This window comes from Nasonia vitripennis, chromosome 2, assembly GCF_009193385.2.
Source record: "Nasonia vitripennis strain AsymCx chromosome 2, Nvit_psr_1.1, whole genome shotgun sequence".
Taxonomy (NCBI): domain Eukaryota; kingdom Metazoa; phylum Arthropoda; class Insecta; order Hymenoptera; family Pteromalidae; genus Nasonia; species Nasonia vitripennis.
The window spans coordinates 16,495,782-16,512,690 of record NC_045758.1 but is presented as its reverse complement, the minus strand read 5'-3'; the positions used below and the strand labels follow the sequence as shown (position 1 = coordinate 16,512,690).

At 40.4% G+C, this 16,909-nt stretch overlaps 2 protein-coding genes across 13 annotated transcripts in view; one reads left to right on the top strand and one right to left on the bottom strand.

Moving 5' to 3' along the window:
* The window catches only part of LOC100122319 (zwei Ig domain protein zig-8), a 337,476-nt gene that overhangs the window by 258,551 nt on the left and 62,016 nt on the right, over nt 1-16,909 (top strand). For 6 of the 12 annotated variants that reach the window (XM_008204077.4, XM_001605871.6, XM_016987121.3 and 3 more), the window contains one exon: nt 374-584. In XM_008204077.4, coding sequence (XP_008202299.1) covers nt 374-584 — 211 coding nt within the window. Of the gene's footprint in view, nt 1-358; nt 585-16,909 lie in introns of all 12 variants that reach the window. The other 6 variants (XM_032596874.1, XM_016987122.3, XM_016987120.3 and 3 more) reach the window with 1 other exon arrangement.
* Nucleotides 3,243-5,812, bottom strand: LOC116416200. The gene is made up of 9 exons (XM_031923813.1): nt 5,428-5,812; nt 4,972-5,368; nt 4,812-4,899; nt 4,563-4,733; nt 4,322-4,495; nt 4,018-4,230; nt 3,848-3,942; nt 3,458-3,707; nt 3,243-3,374 (listed from the first exon to the last, which is right to left on the bottom strand). Exons 2-7 carry the CDS (start codon nt 5,001-5,003, stop codon nt 3,910-3,912), a joined length of 711 nt encoding a protein of 236 aa, XP_031779673.1. The 5' UTR covers nt 5,004-5,368; nt 5,428-5,812; the 3' UTR covers nt 3,243-3,374; nt 3,458-3,707; nt 3,848-3,909.

Sequence of the window (16,909 nt, the reverse complement as noted above, 5' to 3'; positions counted from 1 at the left end):
TAGCCGCGCGTTGCATTTTCCCGAAATCAATAGTTCATTTCGAGGATTTTGTTTTTGGGAGCCCGCGAAACCCGTATTTTCAGCTGGGATATTTTTCCGCCGAATATTTCACGATACGCAATAAATAATTCGCATGCGCGATTGTCACCTCATCAAAGCCAGTTTCATTCGAACGAGACACGTATATACATCACGAATACTTTATGATTAAAATCGCAACACGAAAAACAACGCTGAAAATGCGGCTTTGCATACGCCAAACGCAATACGAACAACCAAAAATAAAAAAAAGACACTACAAAACAGCTAAACGTCAGAAAACAACAGAAGCCGCAATTGGGCCGCACATGCATTACAGATGTCTCATCTGCAGGTGTCGTGGGTGCGACACAGGGACATCCACCTGCTGACGATCGGCCGGTATACGTACACGAACGACCAGCGCTTCCGGGCGATACATAACGCCCAGTCGGACGACTGGGTGCTGCAGATCAAGTATCCTCAGCACCGGGACACCGGCATCTACGAGTGCCAAGTGTCCACCACTCCCCACATGAGCCACTTCGTGCACCTCAACGTTGTCGGTGAGTCGCTTTTCTCCTTCTATACATTATATTGTATAAGTCCTGTTGTTGTATGTCCGCGTGTCTGTATCTTGGTCCGATCTTTCTTTCTCGCTGATACGACGACTGGAACAGCTGACGTACGTACAGGGTGTAAAAGTATGAAGGTAAAAACGTTGTTTTTTAAGGGTCAATTATTTTTTTCTACCGAAAGGAAACGTCAAGCGGATTTGTGGTTTTCTTTCTTTTTAATTTTGGAATTGTAAAATGCAAAAGAGGAGGTTCTCTAACGCCCCTTGATGAAACACGAAACTGAACTACTTATTGGCTTATCTACATTCCGAAAATTTCGATCAAGCGGGGACAATGTAAGCTCTTGTGTACAAACACGAGCTCTCTCTCTCTCTCTCTCTCTCTCTCTCTCTCTCTCTCTCTCTCTCTCTCTCTCTCTCTCTCAAAGCGCGTGACCAAAACTTCCTTGAAAATTTAATCACAGGCATCGCAGCTCGACTCTACCGTAACCCGTATTAAGCAAGTACGAGGCAAAGTATGCGGAATATATTCCCCTCCATCCTCTCTCAATAACGCGCTTTCAAAATGGCTAACAGAAATCTAATTTAACAAATAAAAAATCTAATTTAAAGCTAATATAAATCTAATTGGCAACATGTTGTTATTGCTCATCTCCATTCACTATATATTCGAAATTCCTTGCTAATAATGCATAACGACAACAAAGACATAGTTCTGCCGTGTGAGAGCCAAATTGACGAGACGCAGGGAAATTCGTCGGCTGCGTGAAGATCTTTAGCGAAAGTTCACGAAGCGGGCAAACTTGGAACACGTCGAGATTACCTTTTGGAACTTGCTCGACGTCGTTTCTGTCCTGGCTACCATATACGACGTGGGAATGCCGTGAAGTCAGTGTAAAACACGTTACCGAGGTTATGCGAATCTCGAAAAGATGTGTCTGGACAGCATAGATGAACAATGATAGAAGTGTAATGTTGAGAGTTGTGGAAATAAATACATATGAATCAATTATAGCCTTCGAATCATATTATTCTATATTTTCTACGCCGTGTGCCGTACAACGCTCCCTCCTGCCATTTATAGAATAAAGTCATTGTTAATCAACTCTATTCATACCGTTATTACTTATTCAGCAAAGGTTTTCTTGATCTTTCTATATGCGTGCTTTTACTCGTCATCTCATCAGCTTTATTAATTCCAGATGATAAATATATCATACCTCGGATTCATCCGTTCTTATACCTTCATTTGCCAATCTTATCAACTGTAACATTGCTGTACTTTCTTTACTTTGTCTCTGAAACATTCATCTTATCTTATCGCGTTTGCTTTTTTGGATTAAAAATATTTAAAAAATAAATACACCCATTCTTAGGATCAAAAATAATAGATCCACTCACGCCGTTCAAGGGAACAAACCGTCGCTTGTATAAAAAAAAGAGTACACAGACTGTCCCACAAGCCTAAACAAAAAGCTTTTATTCCACTCTAATCTTCGAAACAGCGCGCTTAGCAGAAGCATTTCTCGGCGAAACAAACCGAGCCCATCCTCGCTTCATTTTTCCTCGTCCGGCGTCGCGACTCCTGTCCCCCTTTTGCTGTATAAGAATGACTCGTTCCCTCGTAATGAGTTTTCTCGCCGCGCCTGCAGGAGAGAAACATTTTTACGATAACGTCTTATAGATATTGTGTGTCTCTTTCTCTGGGTGAAAAAGGGAGAGAGAAAAGAAGAAGAAGCTTCTCGCCACCTCAGCTCGGGCGATAAAGCCTATGCGGAGTTTTTACTGCGCGCGCCTCGCGAGTTCGGCGAGACAATCGTAAAAGTCGACGGATGCTTTTCGCGAGTCGACGAGCCGAGAAGGGATTCAACCCGCGAATGGCGCGAGTTGTCGGTTTTGTTTGGCGTATGTTCTTAAACATAGAGAGAATGTTATTTCAAAAGCTCTATCTTAGTTTTGAATTATATCTTTGTTTTTGAAAAAAAAACAATATATGTAGGAAGAAAAAAGTATTCTACTGCAACAAGAATCATACAAATACTACCATATATGGAACCTTCACAACTTTGCGAACCGACCTATAATGTACAAGTAACTCGCGAACTATATTCAGCAATTATCGGCACCGCTCAAATTTAAAACTTCGCGAATGACCCAATTCGCCGCGTGATAGACATGTTGTAACCAGGTGTGCGGGTGAAAAATGATAAAACGCGGCACTCGCGACCGCAATTTTAATTCCACAGATCCATTTAGACTTTCGAGTGTCATAAACAATGCCGTAAAAGCTCGGCGTCATGCAGCTCGATATACAACAACGAAATTACTCTCTAAATCTACAAGAGTGAAAAGTCACTCTAATAGAGTCTATATCACTCTTTCGTAAACAAAAAACAGAGCCAGTCGGAATAGAGTGATAAGTCACTTTTTAAAGTAGTGATTATTATCACTCAAAGCTGAAGAGTGATAAAATGACTCAAATTATTTAGTGAAAGGGTATATCACAAAGCTACATAACCTCAAAAATAATTTTATTTTATTTTATTCAGAAACTAAATTACAGTTGCTCATAACCTGTATGAAAGATAAATTATATGAATGACTTAAATGATTAATAAGTATATGTGATGTGAAAACAGTCTTTTTCTTTTACTTAATAATTAAAGAATAATTATAATCTTTGGAACCTGATTAGTCGACTTTTCACATTATAATCTTTGAGTTAAATTACAAGTCTTCATCTTCATCCTGTTCGGATGCACTTTGATTGACATCATCACTGTAAAATATATGTAATAATTAGTTTAATCTTCATACGCATACATTTTTTACATTTAGATTTTATTTAGAAAATAATCTTACTCGAGGGTCTGTTCTCCTAAATGAAGTAGAGTAGTGTCAAAAGCATCGCAACAAGATCTTGCTGTGGTGTCTAAACCCATAACTTTAGACACTATAAAGTTATAAAAGATTTCAAGGTCAGGTGAAAACTGGAGATCAAACACGTAGTGCATCTTCACAAGAATATCAAATGCAATCATTATGTTGGAGCCTACTGCTATTTTGTAATTATCTACTTTGATAAAAAAATCTCCCATTCTTTCACAGGTGTCTGTAACAAAAATAAGGAAAGGCTGAACAGGATCATTGTTTATTGTGTTGGTCACTGCTTCCATTATGTCATCATTAACCTATTAAAATATCAATAAAAATAGTATTAAAAATTACTTTGATATAACCCAAAACCATTACCTTTACAATTCGCAAAAGATTTCCATTAGAGATGGTCTTAGTTGCAAAGTCTGCTTCAAGTTTTACTTTTTTTGTCCTTTGATTTTTGTTGAATCCTAAAAAAATTTATTTTATTCTTTATTCAGCCAAGATAATAATGTATGCACTTATTGAAAAGATTTTAAACTTACATTGGTCTTTCTTCTCATATAATTTGGACTCGGCAAGACATTTGGCAGTATTAGAAGGGCTTTTATGTTTGAGTCTGCTATGTATCGTACTTGATCTAAAAGCTGTGGCTTTGTAACTTTGCAGTACTTCAGAATCCATGGACCATAGTACGATGGGAACCTTCCCAAGAAAGTGTCTTTGTCAGTGATCTGATATTGAAATTCTCTAAGTATCTATAAATCAAAATATAAAAAAACTTATTTACAAGTATGAGGAAAAAAATGTCAAAAGTTATATCAAAACTAAATAAAAGAAATTTTTTACCAATTCTCCTTTAAAGTCAGTAAATCGTGGAAACTTATTCAAAATGTCATGTAGCGTTACATGGTTTTCAGGATCTTTTATCCATTGCTGCCTATTAGATCTGGTTTCGTCCATTAACTGTAGTATTGAAAACTTGTTCGTGTCATTAGGCATTTTGAACTGCAACTCCGAAACCTGTTGATGGATCAATAATTAATGCAATCATAATATTGACATTAGTTAATACCTGTTGTTTACGTACTTTTGATTCATACTCTTCTAAACTCAATTCAACTTGTACATTTGAACTATCTGTCAGAGATCTCTTCTTACCTCTTGTCCTTTTCTTCTCAGAACTTTTTAATGTCTTTCTCATGGTTTTTAACCTCCACTCAAGAAAACTAGAAGACAACTTTTCATTGTAAAAATGTTCCTACAAAAAAGAACAATTATTACTTAGGATATAAGGATTCCTGCTATGCATGAAATAATCATGAATACGAATACTCACATAACCACAACCAGTAGTAGATTTTAGCTTTGGGAAAGAAATGATTATCGATTTTGCTACTTTAGTTTTCATCTCTTTAGGCGGATAACTGAAACAAATGATCAATATTTTCATTTATTAATAAACAATATTAGACATATAACTATAATAAAAATCTTACGCATCTCCACATTCTAGTTTTAGGTGAGACATAACATTTCTGACAAGAGCTTGGCGATCCACATCTTTCACAATACCTGAATCTAAGATTTTTACCAAACTTTTCTTTGACTTATTCTCTTTGTCCAATTCCTTGATCCATGATCGAACATTATAAAGTTTTATCGACGTGGACTCACTTTCTTTCTATATATTCAAAGTTATTATTATCCAAGCCCTTTAGGTGTACATATTCATAAATGAGGTTAAAAAAATACCTTTATCAACTTTGAAACTGATGCTTGAGGAGAATCCGTTGAACAGCTCGGTTTCTGCATGATCTCTTGAGACACTTCATCATCAGTACAATTGTTTGATTCACTTGCAATAATAGACCCATCTTCTTGAACAATACACTCCTGTAATAAAAATATCATCTATTGTTTGTCAAATGCATACAATTGAATATAGAACTTACCACCATAGCGGAAGAATCTTCAATTATTTCCAAAATCTTGTATGCTGGTCCGGTTTTAATATTCATAAACCTCAAATCAGTGCCTGTCAATCTGAGAAGTGGCTTGCCGTCGACCAATTCATCTAAAACATATAATGCATTAAATACAAGGCTCACATCAAATAATAGTTTAATATAAAAGTGCATATGTAATCAACAGATTAATGATTTTCATCAAATTGTCTCATAACACCAAACTGTTACAGAGTCACACTTATCATCAGCAAATAAGCAATTCTAACCTGTAAGTTTTGTTGTGTTTTCTGCTTGATTTGTAGCAGACGACATTTCCACAAGGAAAGTGAAGTGTGCATAGGAGCTTTAGAAATGTAGTTTGGTTTTTGAAATTTAACTTCATTATTACTTTTTTTTTTACGTGGCATTTGGAACTCGAAAGTTCATCGCCTCATCTACGCAAGCCTTCCACGCTGCCCTATCTTGTGTCAACCCCACCCAAGATGCACCTCTCCAATCGACACCCACCCGTCCTATTTCTACTAGATCCGCTTTTACGTTGTCCTCCCATCTACGTCTAGGTCTACCTAGAGGTCGCATTACCATCGGCCTGCCCTTCATGACACGCGCTCCCGTACGGTCGTCTCCCATTCTCGCTACGTGCCCTGCCCATCCCAATCTGCGCGATTTTATTATCGCTAGTAGCGAATCAAAATAGTAAGCGAGCAAACAAGGTAGAATGCTTCGATATTGAGAAGCTACGAGATAGAACAGAGCGAATTAGGTACCAGATAGAAATTAATAACAGGTTTCAGGCACTTGAAGAAGCAAACACATCGCCGGAGGGGAATGACGAACCGAATAGCTTATGGGGGGACATCGAAAAAACGGTAAAAGAGGCCGCGAACAAAGTACTGGGTAAAAAGAAAAAGCCAAAGAGCAAACCATGGTTTGACGAAGAGTGCGAACTCTGGTTTGAAAGGCGCAAAAAGGCTAAATTAGATAGCTTACAAAATAGAAGCGATAGGACTGTAGAAGATTATTCTAACGTAAGGAAACAGACGAGCGCGATCTACGAAAATAAGAAGCGGGAATATCAAAAGAATCTTATTAGGAGAATAGAAACTAACAGTAAGGAAAATAACCCCCGCGAAATGTACAGAGGGATTAACGCCATCAGAAAGGGTTTTAGGAGTAGAGCGCAATTGATGAAGGACGAAAACGGGGACCTCGTAACAAATGACAACGAATTACTGTCGCTGTGGAAAAATTATTTCGATAAATTATTAAACGTGCACGAAAATAGCGAAGAATTAGGGGACGAAATTCACACTGCTGAACCCCACGTGGAGGAACCAAGCTATCAAGAAGTAGAGGCCGCGATTAAAAAACTAAAAAACAACAAAGCCGCGGAAAACGACTCTATACCAGCTGAGTTACTTAAATATGAGGGCATCGGGCTCACTTTCAAAATCTATAAACTAGTATGTGCCATCTGGAAAAATGAAACAATACCCAAAAATTGGAAGGAATCTATCATTATACCGATTTTTAAAAAGGGGGATAAGACAGACTGCAATAACTATAGGGGTATCTCACTTTTAGCAACGTGCTACAAAGTTCGGTCAAACGTACTAGAAGCTAGACTCACTCCATTCGCGGAAGATATAGTAGGAGATTATCAGTGCGGATTTCGGCGCAACAGATCGACAAGCGATCAAATGTTTACCATAAGACAGTTGTTAGAGAAAAAGTGGGAATTTTGCGAAACCATACACCAACTATTTATAGATTTTAAAAAAGCGTACGACTCTATTAAGCGAAGCAAAATGTATCTAATTCTAGTACTTCTCGGTGTACCGAAAAAACTCGTGAGATTAATTCAAATATGTCTGAACGGAAGCACGGGAAAGGTCCGAGTAGGCGGTAATGTATCAGAACCCTTCATGATACGCGATGGTTTAAAACAAGGGGATGGACGCTCTACGGTGCTGTTCAACTTAACGTTAGAGTATGCCGTTAGAAAAATGCAGGTTAGCCAGATGGGCGCAACGCTTAATGGAACAACGCAGATACTAGGCTACGCAAATGATTTGGATATACTGGGGGATTGTAGGGAAACGGTAGCAAGAAACGCGGAAATCCTCATAAAAGCGGTAGAGTATACAGGGTTAGAAGTGAGTGAATCAAAAACAAAGTACATGATTGTGGATAAGCTAGGGATCTGCAGAGGGGAGGAAGATCTCAGAGTTGGGAATTTTACTTTTGAAAAGGTTAGCGAATTCAGGTATCTGGGTACGACCATAAATGATAGAAACGAGATTAATGTCGAAATAAATAAGAGACTCCATTCGGGTAATGCTTGCTTCTACGCCGTGAGTAATTTACTTAAGTCGAGGCTGTTGTCTAAAAACGTTAAAATAAGAATATACAGGACAATAATACTGCCGGTGGTTCTGTACGGGTGCGAAACGTGGGCTCTCACTAAGCAGGCGGACAACCGTTTTAGGGTATTTGAAAATAAAGTCTTGCGAAAAATATACGGGCCGCAGAAAGATGAGGAAACCGGGGAATGGAGGAGACTACACAATGATGAGTTACACAATCTGTACGCGTCACCAAATATTAACAGAATAATAAAATCGCGCAGATTGGGATGGGCAGGGCACGTAGCAAGAATGGGAGACGACCGTACGGGAGCGCGTGTCATGAAGGGCAGACCGATGGTAATGCGACCTCTAGGTAGACCTAGACGTAGATGGGAGGACAACGTAAAAGCGGATCTAGTAGAAATAGGACGGGTGGGTGTCGATTGGAGAGGTGCATCTTGGGTGGGGTTGGCACAAGATAGGGCAGCGTGGAAGGCTTGCGTAGATGAGGCGAAAAATCCTCAATAAACACCAAGTTTGTACGGCTTTTTGGGGGATGGTATGATCTTTCAAGTTACGAAGAGAATTAGTTGAGAAGGTTGGAGATGGTTTGCTTTTTATTTCTTCTATCCCATACTTAAACAAATGAATTCTTTTGTTTAAGGTATCGATATCAAAATCATAATCTCCAGAAAGAGTTAAATGAACAATGACTAATTTCAAGACGAGTTGAGCAGCCCCTTCAAGAATATCATCGTGCAATGAAAGTATTTCGATTCATGAAGACAACTGTTTTCTCGGACACCAGTTTCTGTCATAGCTTAAGGATTTTCCTTAACCTTTTGCACATGTTCTTTATACAACTCTCGAGTTCGAGGTTGAAAGTGATCAAGCAAACCTGATAACAATTTGTGTCTCTTGATCATACATAACCTGCAAAAATGTCGAGCAGAAGGACTAAGCAGGCCAAAAAGTTGATGAGCAGCCAGACTATCAGCACAAACACAAGCTAATGAAGCTCTCAGCATGACCACCTGATTATAAACATCAAAAGAGACTCCCTCATCAGTTTCTAGTTTTTTTAAATCATGCATGAATGGTTTCAAAACACTTTCCATTCCATACTTAGTTATGTCAGCAGAATAAGCAATCATGGCAACGTGAACACCGCCAAAAAAATTATTCAGATGAGGTGGTAAGTTTTGTATAGTATAATAAAACATAGCTAATTTATGAGGATACACTTTTGTACGTAGAGTATTGTTTACAACAACATCGTCATAGTAAAATTGAATTCTTAAAGCCGTGGGATATTTTTGAAAAAATAAATTTGATTTGAAACTCTCTCCATCTCTATAGTTAGTCAAACTACCATCGCGTTGACTTTTTTCAGAATTAACAAACTCTCTTAGATCATTATGGGACAATATTAGTTTCAAAGTGTCAATAATTGGAACATATTGAAATGATTCGACTACCTCTTTCAGTACATAAGACTGCGTTTTTTTTTTATCAAAACGATTCTCATCTCTTTTCCCCAATGATACTTCAATAGGGTCAATGTATTTAAATTTTTTTTCAAATTTTCAATTTGTTTATTCATTCCTTTAATAGCTTTAAAAGGTTCTTTAATACTTAAAGAATCAAATAGTTCTTTGGCTTCCGCAGTTTCAAGAGATGTATCTGTTTTATTAAAAAAGTTAGTTACTTCTTGTTTAACAAATGTTATTATATCTGACACAAAACTATCAGAAACATCAATAATTCGATCAATGTTTGCACGGCTAAAGCTACAGTTAGGCTGTAATGTAGCCATCATTTTACTGGCCGAAGCAACAATATCAATAAACTTGTTTTCTCCTTCATCTACAGGCTGATCAATGAACATATTTTCAGCTTGCTCGCATACTTCTTGAAAAATAAGATTCTGAAACTCTCTTTGAACGTTCTCATCATCATTATCAGAATTCGCATCTGATTCTGAAGTAATATGATGGGCTTTAATGTGACGAACCAAGGAAGAATATCGAAGAAAATGTTTATCACAAACTCCATTTAAACGTCTAAAAACTGAACTTTGATTCTCAGAAATATTTATACCATGGATTCTACGATAATGACATTTTAACTCCTGTATACCATGAACTTTATCATGATACCTACAGCAAATCAACTGATCCATATTTAACTTTTTATTAATTCAGAAAATTTTATAGGTTAACATAAATGAGGGACCGAAAAGGACTCAATTTCATCGAATGTTGTCAGACGTATTAAGTGAGCCTGAAATATTTTTTTGAAATTTTTTTTTTTTTTTAAATTTATTTCAGGTTTTTCTTTGAAAATTTCTTTTTTAATATTTATTTTAAGTGTACTATACTTTCTTTAGGCAAAAATGTAAGACTAATATTTAAATTTGACAAAGTATTTACCCTTCAAGATATCCAGAACATCAGCAGGAACACCTTTTGTCAGTAAGAAGCTAGCTAAAGCTTCGCAATCAGTTAACGTATCCTGAAGAAGAGAATTTGAATTGATGTCGACTCATAACCTCAAAACGTTGACCGAGCTTATAACACCAAAAGAATAAGTTTAATACACTTACCTCTGGTAATTTGCTATAGGTCAACGACATTCTGCATACATGTAAATGAATTTAGTTAATAACTAACAAATTGCCACCACTATTACACAAGAAAACTGCTTGTTAGCATCAAAGCCCGAGATCGACGTTTTCAACTAAAATGAATGGCGTCGATTTTATTGCGTCGATACCGAGTGATTTAAACAAAGAAAATCTTATCACTCCATAAATTTAAGTCATTTTAACGACTCTATTCTTAAAGTCACAGAAAATAACTTTTTAAGAGTGATTTATGTTATATAATGACTCAAATTAGAGTGATATAGCCGACCACTCTTTTAAAGAGTGAAAAAATCACTCTTGTAGATTTAGAGAGTAAAAATCCTCTCACCTGCGATCGCCGCGCGGGAGAGCGAAAATTAAGCGGTTTAACGGGGTAATTCGCGGCCTGGCTTATTCGTTTTTTCTCAAGTCCGCCGAACGCGAGATTGGAAAACAATGTAAATCTGCGGGATTAGTGCCATTGTTGATCTCGTGGGTGACGAAGAGAAAAAGTATAATAAATATCGCAACGCGTCAGAGTGTGCGGGCAGACTTATTATATAGCTTACTAGACTTGGCGTAGTGCGCTGCGCGCACTGTAGTAGACTATAATTTCATTAACTTATTAAATGGAATATAAATACTTGATTGATATTTTTAATATTTGTTTTCTATCGCGGAAATATATCAAACTTTATAATATATGATTCATTTCGCGCTCATATAAATTTCAAAATTGCCGCGGTTTCGTCGCCAATTTCCTTTTAAAATTTTAAGGTTATGTCTCGAGAATAGAATAGTCTCGAGAGTAGAATGTCTCTAGAATATTATAAATACATAAATTATAATTTGATATGTATTATAGTATTATATTACATTTGTAATATTAGAATCAATTTTAGAAATCAAAAACAAATCAAAAAATTCTAACGATACTTTTGACGCATACGCACTACATGAGCCAATCATATTGACGCATTCTTGACTTCACTTCATCCGGTCATGACTTTTTTATATAGGAATACAGCGCTTTGTGCTCGAGAAGGCGTAATCTGACGATTAAAATTATAGCAGTTGATAATGAGTCGGAATAGTTCTGGCGTACCGCGGCTTTTATTATGCCGCGTATAAATATTTAAGCTTTTAATTTTTTCCTGCGGTGCGTATTTATGAGGTTGAGTTTAAATATATTTAGGTTATATTTATGCATTAAGAATGTGAATTTTCCATTACAGTCTATTGCATTTAGTCCTTAGTACTAATTTATTGGATATATTCCTATTTGCGGTTCAAACTCATCAATAATTCGTACGTGTCGATACAAGAAATTTATTCAACTGTCACAGAAGCACACGTCTACAACGCGAGCAGCGAAGACGAGTCAGCGATAAGAGTCCGCCGAGCCGTACTACGATGCATAGCGTCCGAATGCATCGTAGACGTTAGCTCAGTGGTTAGAGCTCCCGCTTGTTAATCTCGGGGTCCGCGGTTCAAGCCTGCGTCTACTCTTTTTCGCTTTCCGACTCGTCTCCTCTCCGTCCGTTACACAACAAAATATTATCACGATCTTTTTCCAACAACATGAATATTTGAACTTTCAGCAATTTTAATCCAGCGTTGCAGTGGAATCGGTTAAAATTCTCACAGACTCCTCGTGTTATCCAAGATTTGAATTTCTAGTCCTGTCGTTTTGTGTTGATTGAAAATACATCAGCGGAAATGCGAAATGTGGGGAGGCATTTCCGCGCTTCCCGAGTCGAGAGGCCAAGCGACGCTTTCCTGTTGCAGATGGCGGCGGGCGAAGCGACACTTCACCTCCCCCGCACAGCCGAATGCGTCACGGGGAAAATCCAAGCCCCGAGTCCCAGCGGAGCGCCCCGAAGCCCTCCGAGCGAGCGGCGGCGGCAGCGTTCTAACCTACCTGAGCCCGCAGGGGCGCAGGGAGGGAGGAACGCCGTCGGCCGAGAGCGTCGGTCTGTGAGAGGGCCCGAGGCAGGCGACGAGGCAGATTGAGTCGGTCAGCCGACGAGCAACTACGAATGCGACCTACAGTGTAAAACCCTAGACAACTAAGCATTCTTTCAATATACGAACTACAAACTACCGAGTGTTTCGATTCTCTATGGAAATCCTGTCCATGCAATCCTTCATTCCCACAGAAATTTCAAATTTCACGCTTTAAAAAACCTTCGTCTCGGCAAATAACTATAAATCTAAATCGATAACTTATGCAGCTCTGCTCCGTCCCTCTTTCACGCACACACCCTATCCGGTCGTTCAAACAACGAATATCTCTCGGCACCATCATCGCGGAAAACAACGCCAGAAAAAGCGCTCGCGAGCGAAAAACCAGGCCACTCTAACACACTCGCTGCACCGGCCACTACATCACGGCGGGCCGGTGTTTTTTTCGTCAGTTTTACGCTTGTCATCGGCAACGCGACTTTTTTTTGGCATCCCGTAATATAACGCGGATGAAATTCATTGAACGCTGCGCGCACGCGGCCTTTCGAATATGCGCACGATCTCTATATACATATAGTGACACGTGTATACCGAGAGAGGCTGTATAATGGAAATGCGGCTGAAGCATATCGATGTCGCCCGCCTGGGCTATTTCCATCGCGCTCTCCCGCCCCTCTCTCTCTCTCTCTCTCTCTCTCTCTCTCTCTCTCTCTCTCTCTCTCTCTCTCGGTTCTCGGATTTCTGCGCGTTCGCGCGCGCTTCAAAGAAGAGAGGACAAAGAGTTTATAACGAGATTGTACTTATTACGAGGGGCTTTGTTTTGGCCTTTTTTTTCGTGGTCAATGCGCCCGCGTGCGGCTGCCGTAGGAGAACACTCTTTTCGAGGATTGTTTGACGTCAGCATTGGTATTTGCGCCGGGACAAAGCTTGCTGCACGTGTGTGCAGTGCTTACGTGCGCTGTTGCTTTGACGACGGTGAGAACAGATGTAAGTGGTCGCTGAGAGTTTTATTGGTTGGCGGGACTATCGTTGCCTTTGTTTGCGGTGCGTGCGCGATGATCAGCGATTAGCGGTAATCGTCACCGTCTATATTTCGTTGGCACGGCGGCCCGTATATACCTATGTAGAAGCCCTCTCTCGCGCATCCCTGGCTAATTCAAGTTCAAAAATCGAACGGCTCATTAATCTTGGGCAGCGTGTGCACGCTGCATTGCTGCCCCGTCAGCTATCAAAGCCGCACGCATCGCCGACACCGGCTATATACGTACTAGCGATTCCGCGTGCCACGCGCAACAAAACTCCGCGCTGCGGCGCAGCTCTATATACGCTTGCCATTCATCTCCTTTCCCCTGTTATTATCGCCGGCGCTTCGTAATTTCCTCCTGATTATCGCGAGCACGCGGCGGCCCTGATTGCGCACGCGCCTGCGCGAGCTCGCTTCTAATTAACGCTAATATTTCCTTTTATTCGCGCTCGCTCGTCTGAGCAAAGCCGACGGCTACCACGCGCTGCGCGTTTTCGGGACGCTCTTTTGGACGATCATAATCGCCGCCGCCGGAGGAATTTCGCTGCAAAAGTGTAATGGGTTAGCGTGATTCCAGGACGCCGGCCCGGAACGTAATTGATTTCGCGCGCTCGCGCGATGTGTGCGCGTGGGTAATTAAATAATTGATACGATGCTATCGCCCCCAGGCAATTGAGTTTTTCGCGCTGAGAATGTAAGTTCGGGCGGAAAGGAGGTTTACGCTGAAATTGCAGCGTGCGACGAGGCTTTATAGAAATAATTAGCGCGCGCGAGATCGCGACGCGATATTTTTTCATATTTCCGTTATTAGTTTATAAAACAGTGTTTTTTTTTGTCCGTGAATTTATCGCGTCGCAGTAGTTAATTCCGGGTGTGGCCGGGCGCAATATGCGCGTGTTAAAAGCAGGACACATAACTCTCCGCGGCGGACTAATTAAATTCGGATATCGGCAATACACCGCAAAGAAATCCTCCCGCAAGCCCAGACGCGGCAAACCGAGGATAGTCCCAGCACATTGGAAATGCCATGGCGCGTAGAATCTCCAATAAGTTATTGTTATGCATCTCGGGCTGCGCCCCTTTCCAGGCCGAAAAAAGCACGAGCGCAGCGGCATCCGATTGTGATTTAGCGGGACATTCGTGCGGGCTCTGAGAGAGAGAGAGAGAGAGAGGCTTTTATTGCCGAGGCGATTTATAATTCTCCGTAGATATACCTCGCCCGCTCAAGACTCAGGGGGAAAATTAAATTTCGCGAAATATGATACGGGTAATTTATCGCTGGGCGCGCATAATTCTTACGACGCGATACGGTCCATTTGGCTTGAAAAAGAAAAAACGGTGGAAAAGTGGAAGAGGGAGAGCGCGAGAGTATTAGACGATATTTCGGCTTGACGATATTCACCGCTGCTGCGTATATTTTTCAAGAGTGCGTGAATTTTCGGCAATCACAGGGACACGGATGTATATAACGTTGGGAGAGTAAAGTCCGGCGGCTGTTGGGAAATGAAAAGTTTGTAATTACTGCTTCTCTTTGGCTTTGCACACTGCAGCGTTAGTTTTCAAACGTGTACGTAGATTAAAATGACTTTTGTCGCGCTAAAAAAATAATCAAAGCGGAACGAAACGCTACCTATACAAACGGCCCAATCAAATATTTGTCAATTGTGCGTATCGTCGAGCGGGTATATTTTAATTAAAATTGATAAACGCGACGTTTCAATCATGGAGGAACACGGTGCATGCGAATATCTGCAAGCGAATGAATGATTCATCAAGCATATGCGAAATAAAAATGAATTCCAGAACATCGCGACTGTATAAGAAAATATCTTGATTAGATACAAATTTGATTAGGTGGAACAGGCACCTCTGGTCTCAAACGTCGGAACTCGTTATCCACAATAGAATAGTAAAATTCTCATCAACTCTGCACGAGTTTATAAACTCTCGTACCGCGCGTCAATTTGCATTCCCTTTTTCAATTCGGCAATGCAGCTTGACGTTTTAACGAATTCTAGCTGACGATCATTATCGCAAATTCAGAACCAAAAGATCGACGAATTAAAATTCCAAAACGCAATACCAGAGTAATTAGACGTCAGACTATCGTGGCCAGCGATTCCAATCCTGTCCGAAATCGCCGTCGCCGAAAAAGAAAAGCGAACAACAACCCACTCCGTGTGCGGCAGCCAACCCATCTCGCAGCAATAGTAGTATAACGCTCGCATTCCGCGCTCTATAAGCCTCCGCCGGCAAAAAGTTAATTGGCGCGGCTTACGCTTCCCTCCACATGTACAGCCGCATATGTGCGCTATACTCGCATTCCCCAGAGAGTCGGCACAGCTCCGTTCGGAAACATCGTTTTTTAATCCAATACCCATAGGCGCTCTCTCGTCGAAATTAGCCGCGCTCATTTACATTCTTGGCGCGCTATCGTTTTAATCATTGAGTGTTAGCAAACTAACAACGTCGACATTAGCGCACGAGCGCCTGCGCGGATACGGAAACCGCGAATTAGCCTCGTTATATAATGACCGGGCAAATTGCGTTTCGAGAGAGTGAGAGATAGTTTCGACGTTGGAGGGACGAGCGAGAAAAAGTGCCGCATTAATACGCGAGCGATATGCCGCTTGCCGGGAATTATTATGCAGCGCGGGTGCGTGCTGGCCGGAGTTTTTTAGTGCAGGAGGGAGATGAAGGCGATTGTTATTCGAGCGAGAAAACGACTGAACCGCGCGAGGTTTGCTTCTTGATTGGCTGGTTGTTGAGCGTTGATGGAGTCTGCTCGAGGAACAACGCCGTTTTATTACGTTATGCCGATTCGAACGTTTGAGGTTGGTCTTCAATTGCTGGCAAATCGCATCTCGAGCAATTTCAGCGATATCTCATTGTTCGTACTGCACAATCGCAGAGGCGCAGATACGCGGCTGGAATCATCATCAATAATATAACCAGAAGCGCGATGACCGCCACTGCTTCGACTCGCGTTCTTTTTTTTACCTCTTGTCAAATCAATGTTGTCCGCGCGCGTTTTTGATCCAACGTTTCACGTCACAAGCCTGACTGATTGCACCTGTCCAAATCAAACGTTTTTATCTTCAAAGCGTGTATATAACGAGGATCGAAGTAGTGCCTCTTTTATTCCGCATCGATAAACAGAAAATTTTGAGCTCACACGCTCTTCGATCAACAAAATTCGTCATTCGTGCAACTCGAGCGGCGGATTAAACTCGCGCTTCCGCAGTATTAACTTTTAATCACTTTCCGATTAGAGTATATTGATTGAAATACCTAATTAACGGCTTATCACCTTCGACAAATTGCACTTTTTTTTTAATTATTTCTGAAATGGCTCACACTTGTTAATACCCGGATCGTCGTAAAACAGCAATATAACCAGTTTAGCATATTCTATCCCCGGTAAATTTTCACGCGCTTACGCCACGTCGACGCTGGCGTCTATATACGTTAAAATCCTCAGTATTTTTTAATTGCGCGCATTAG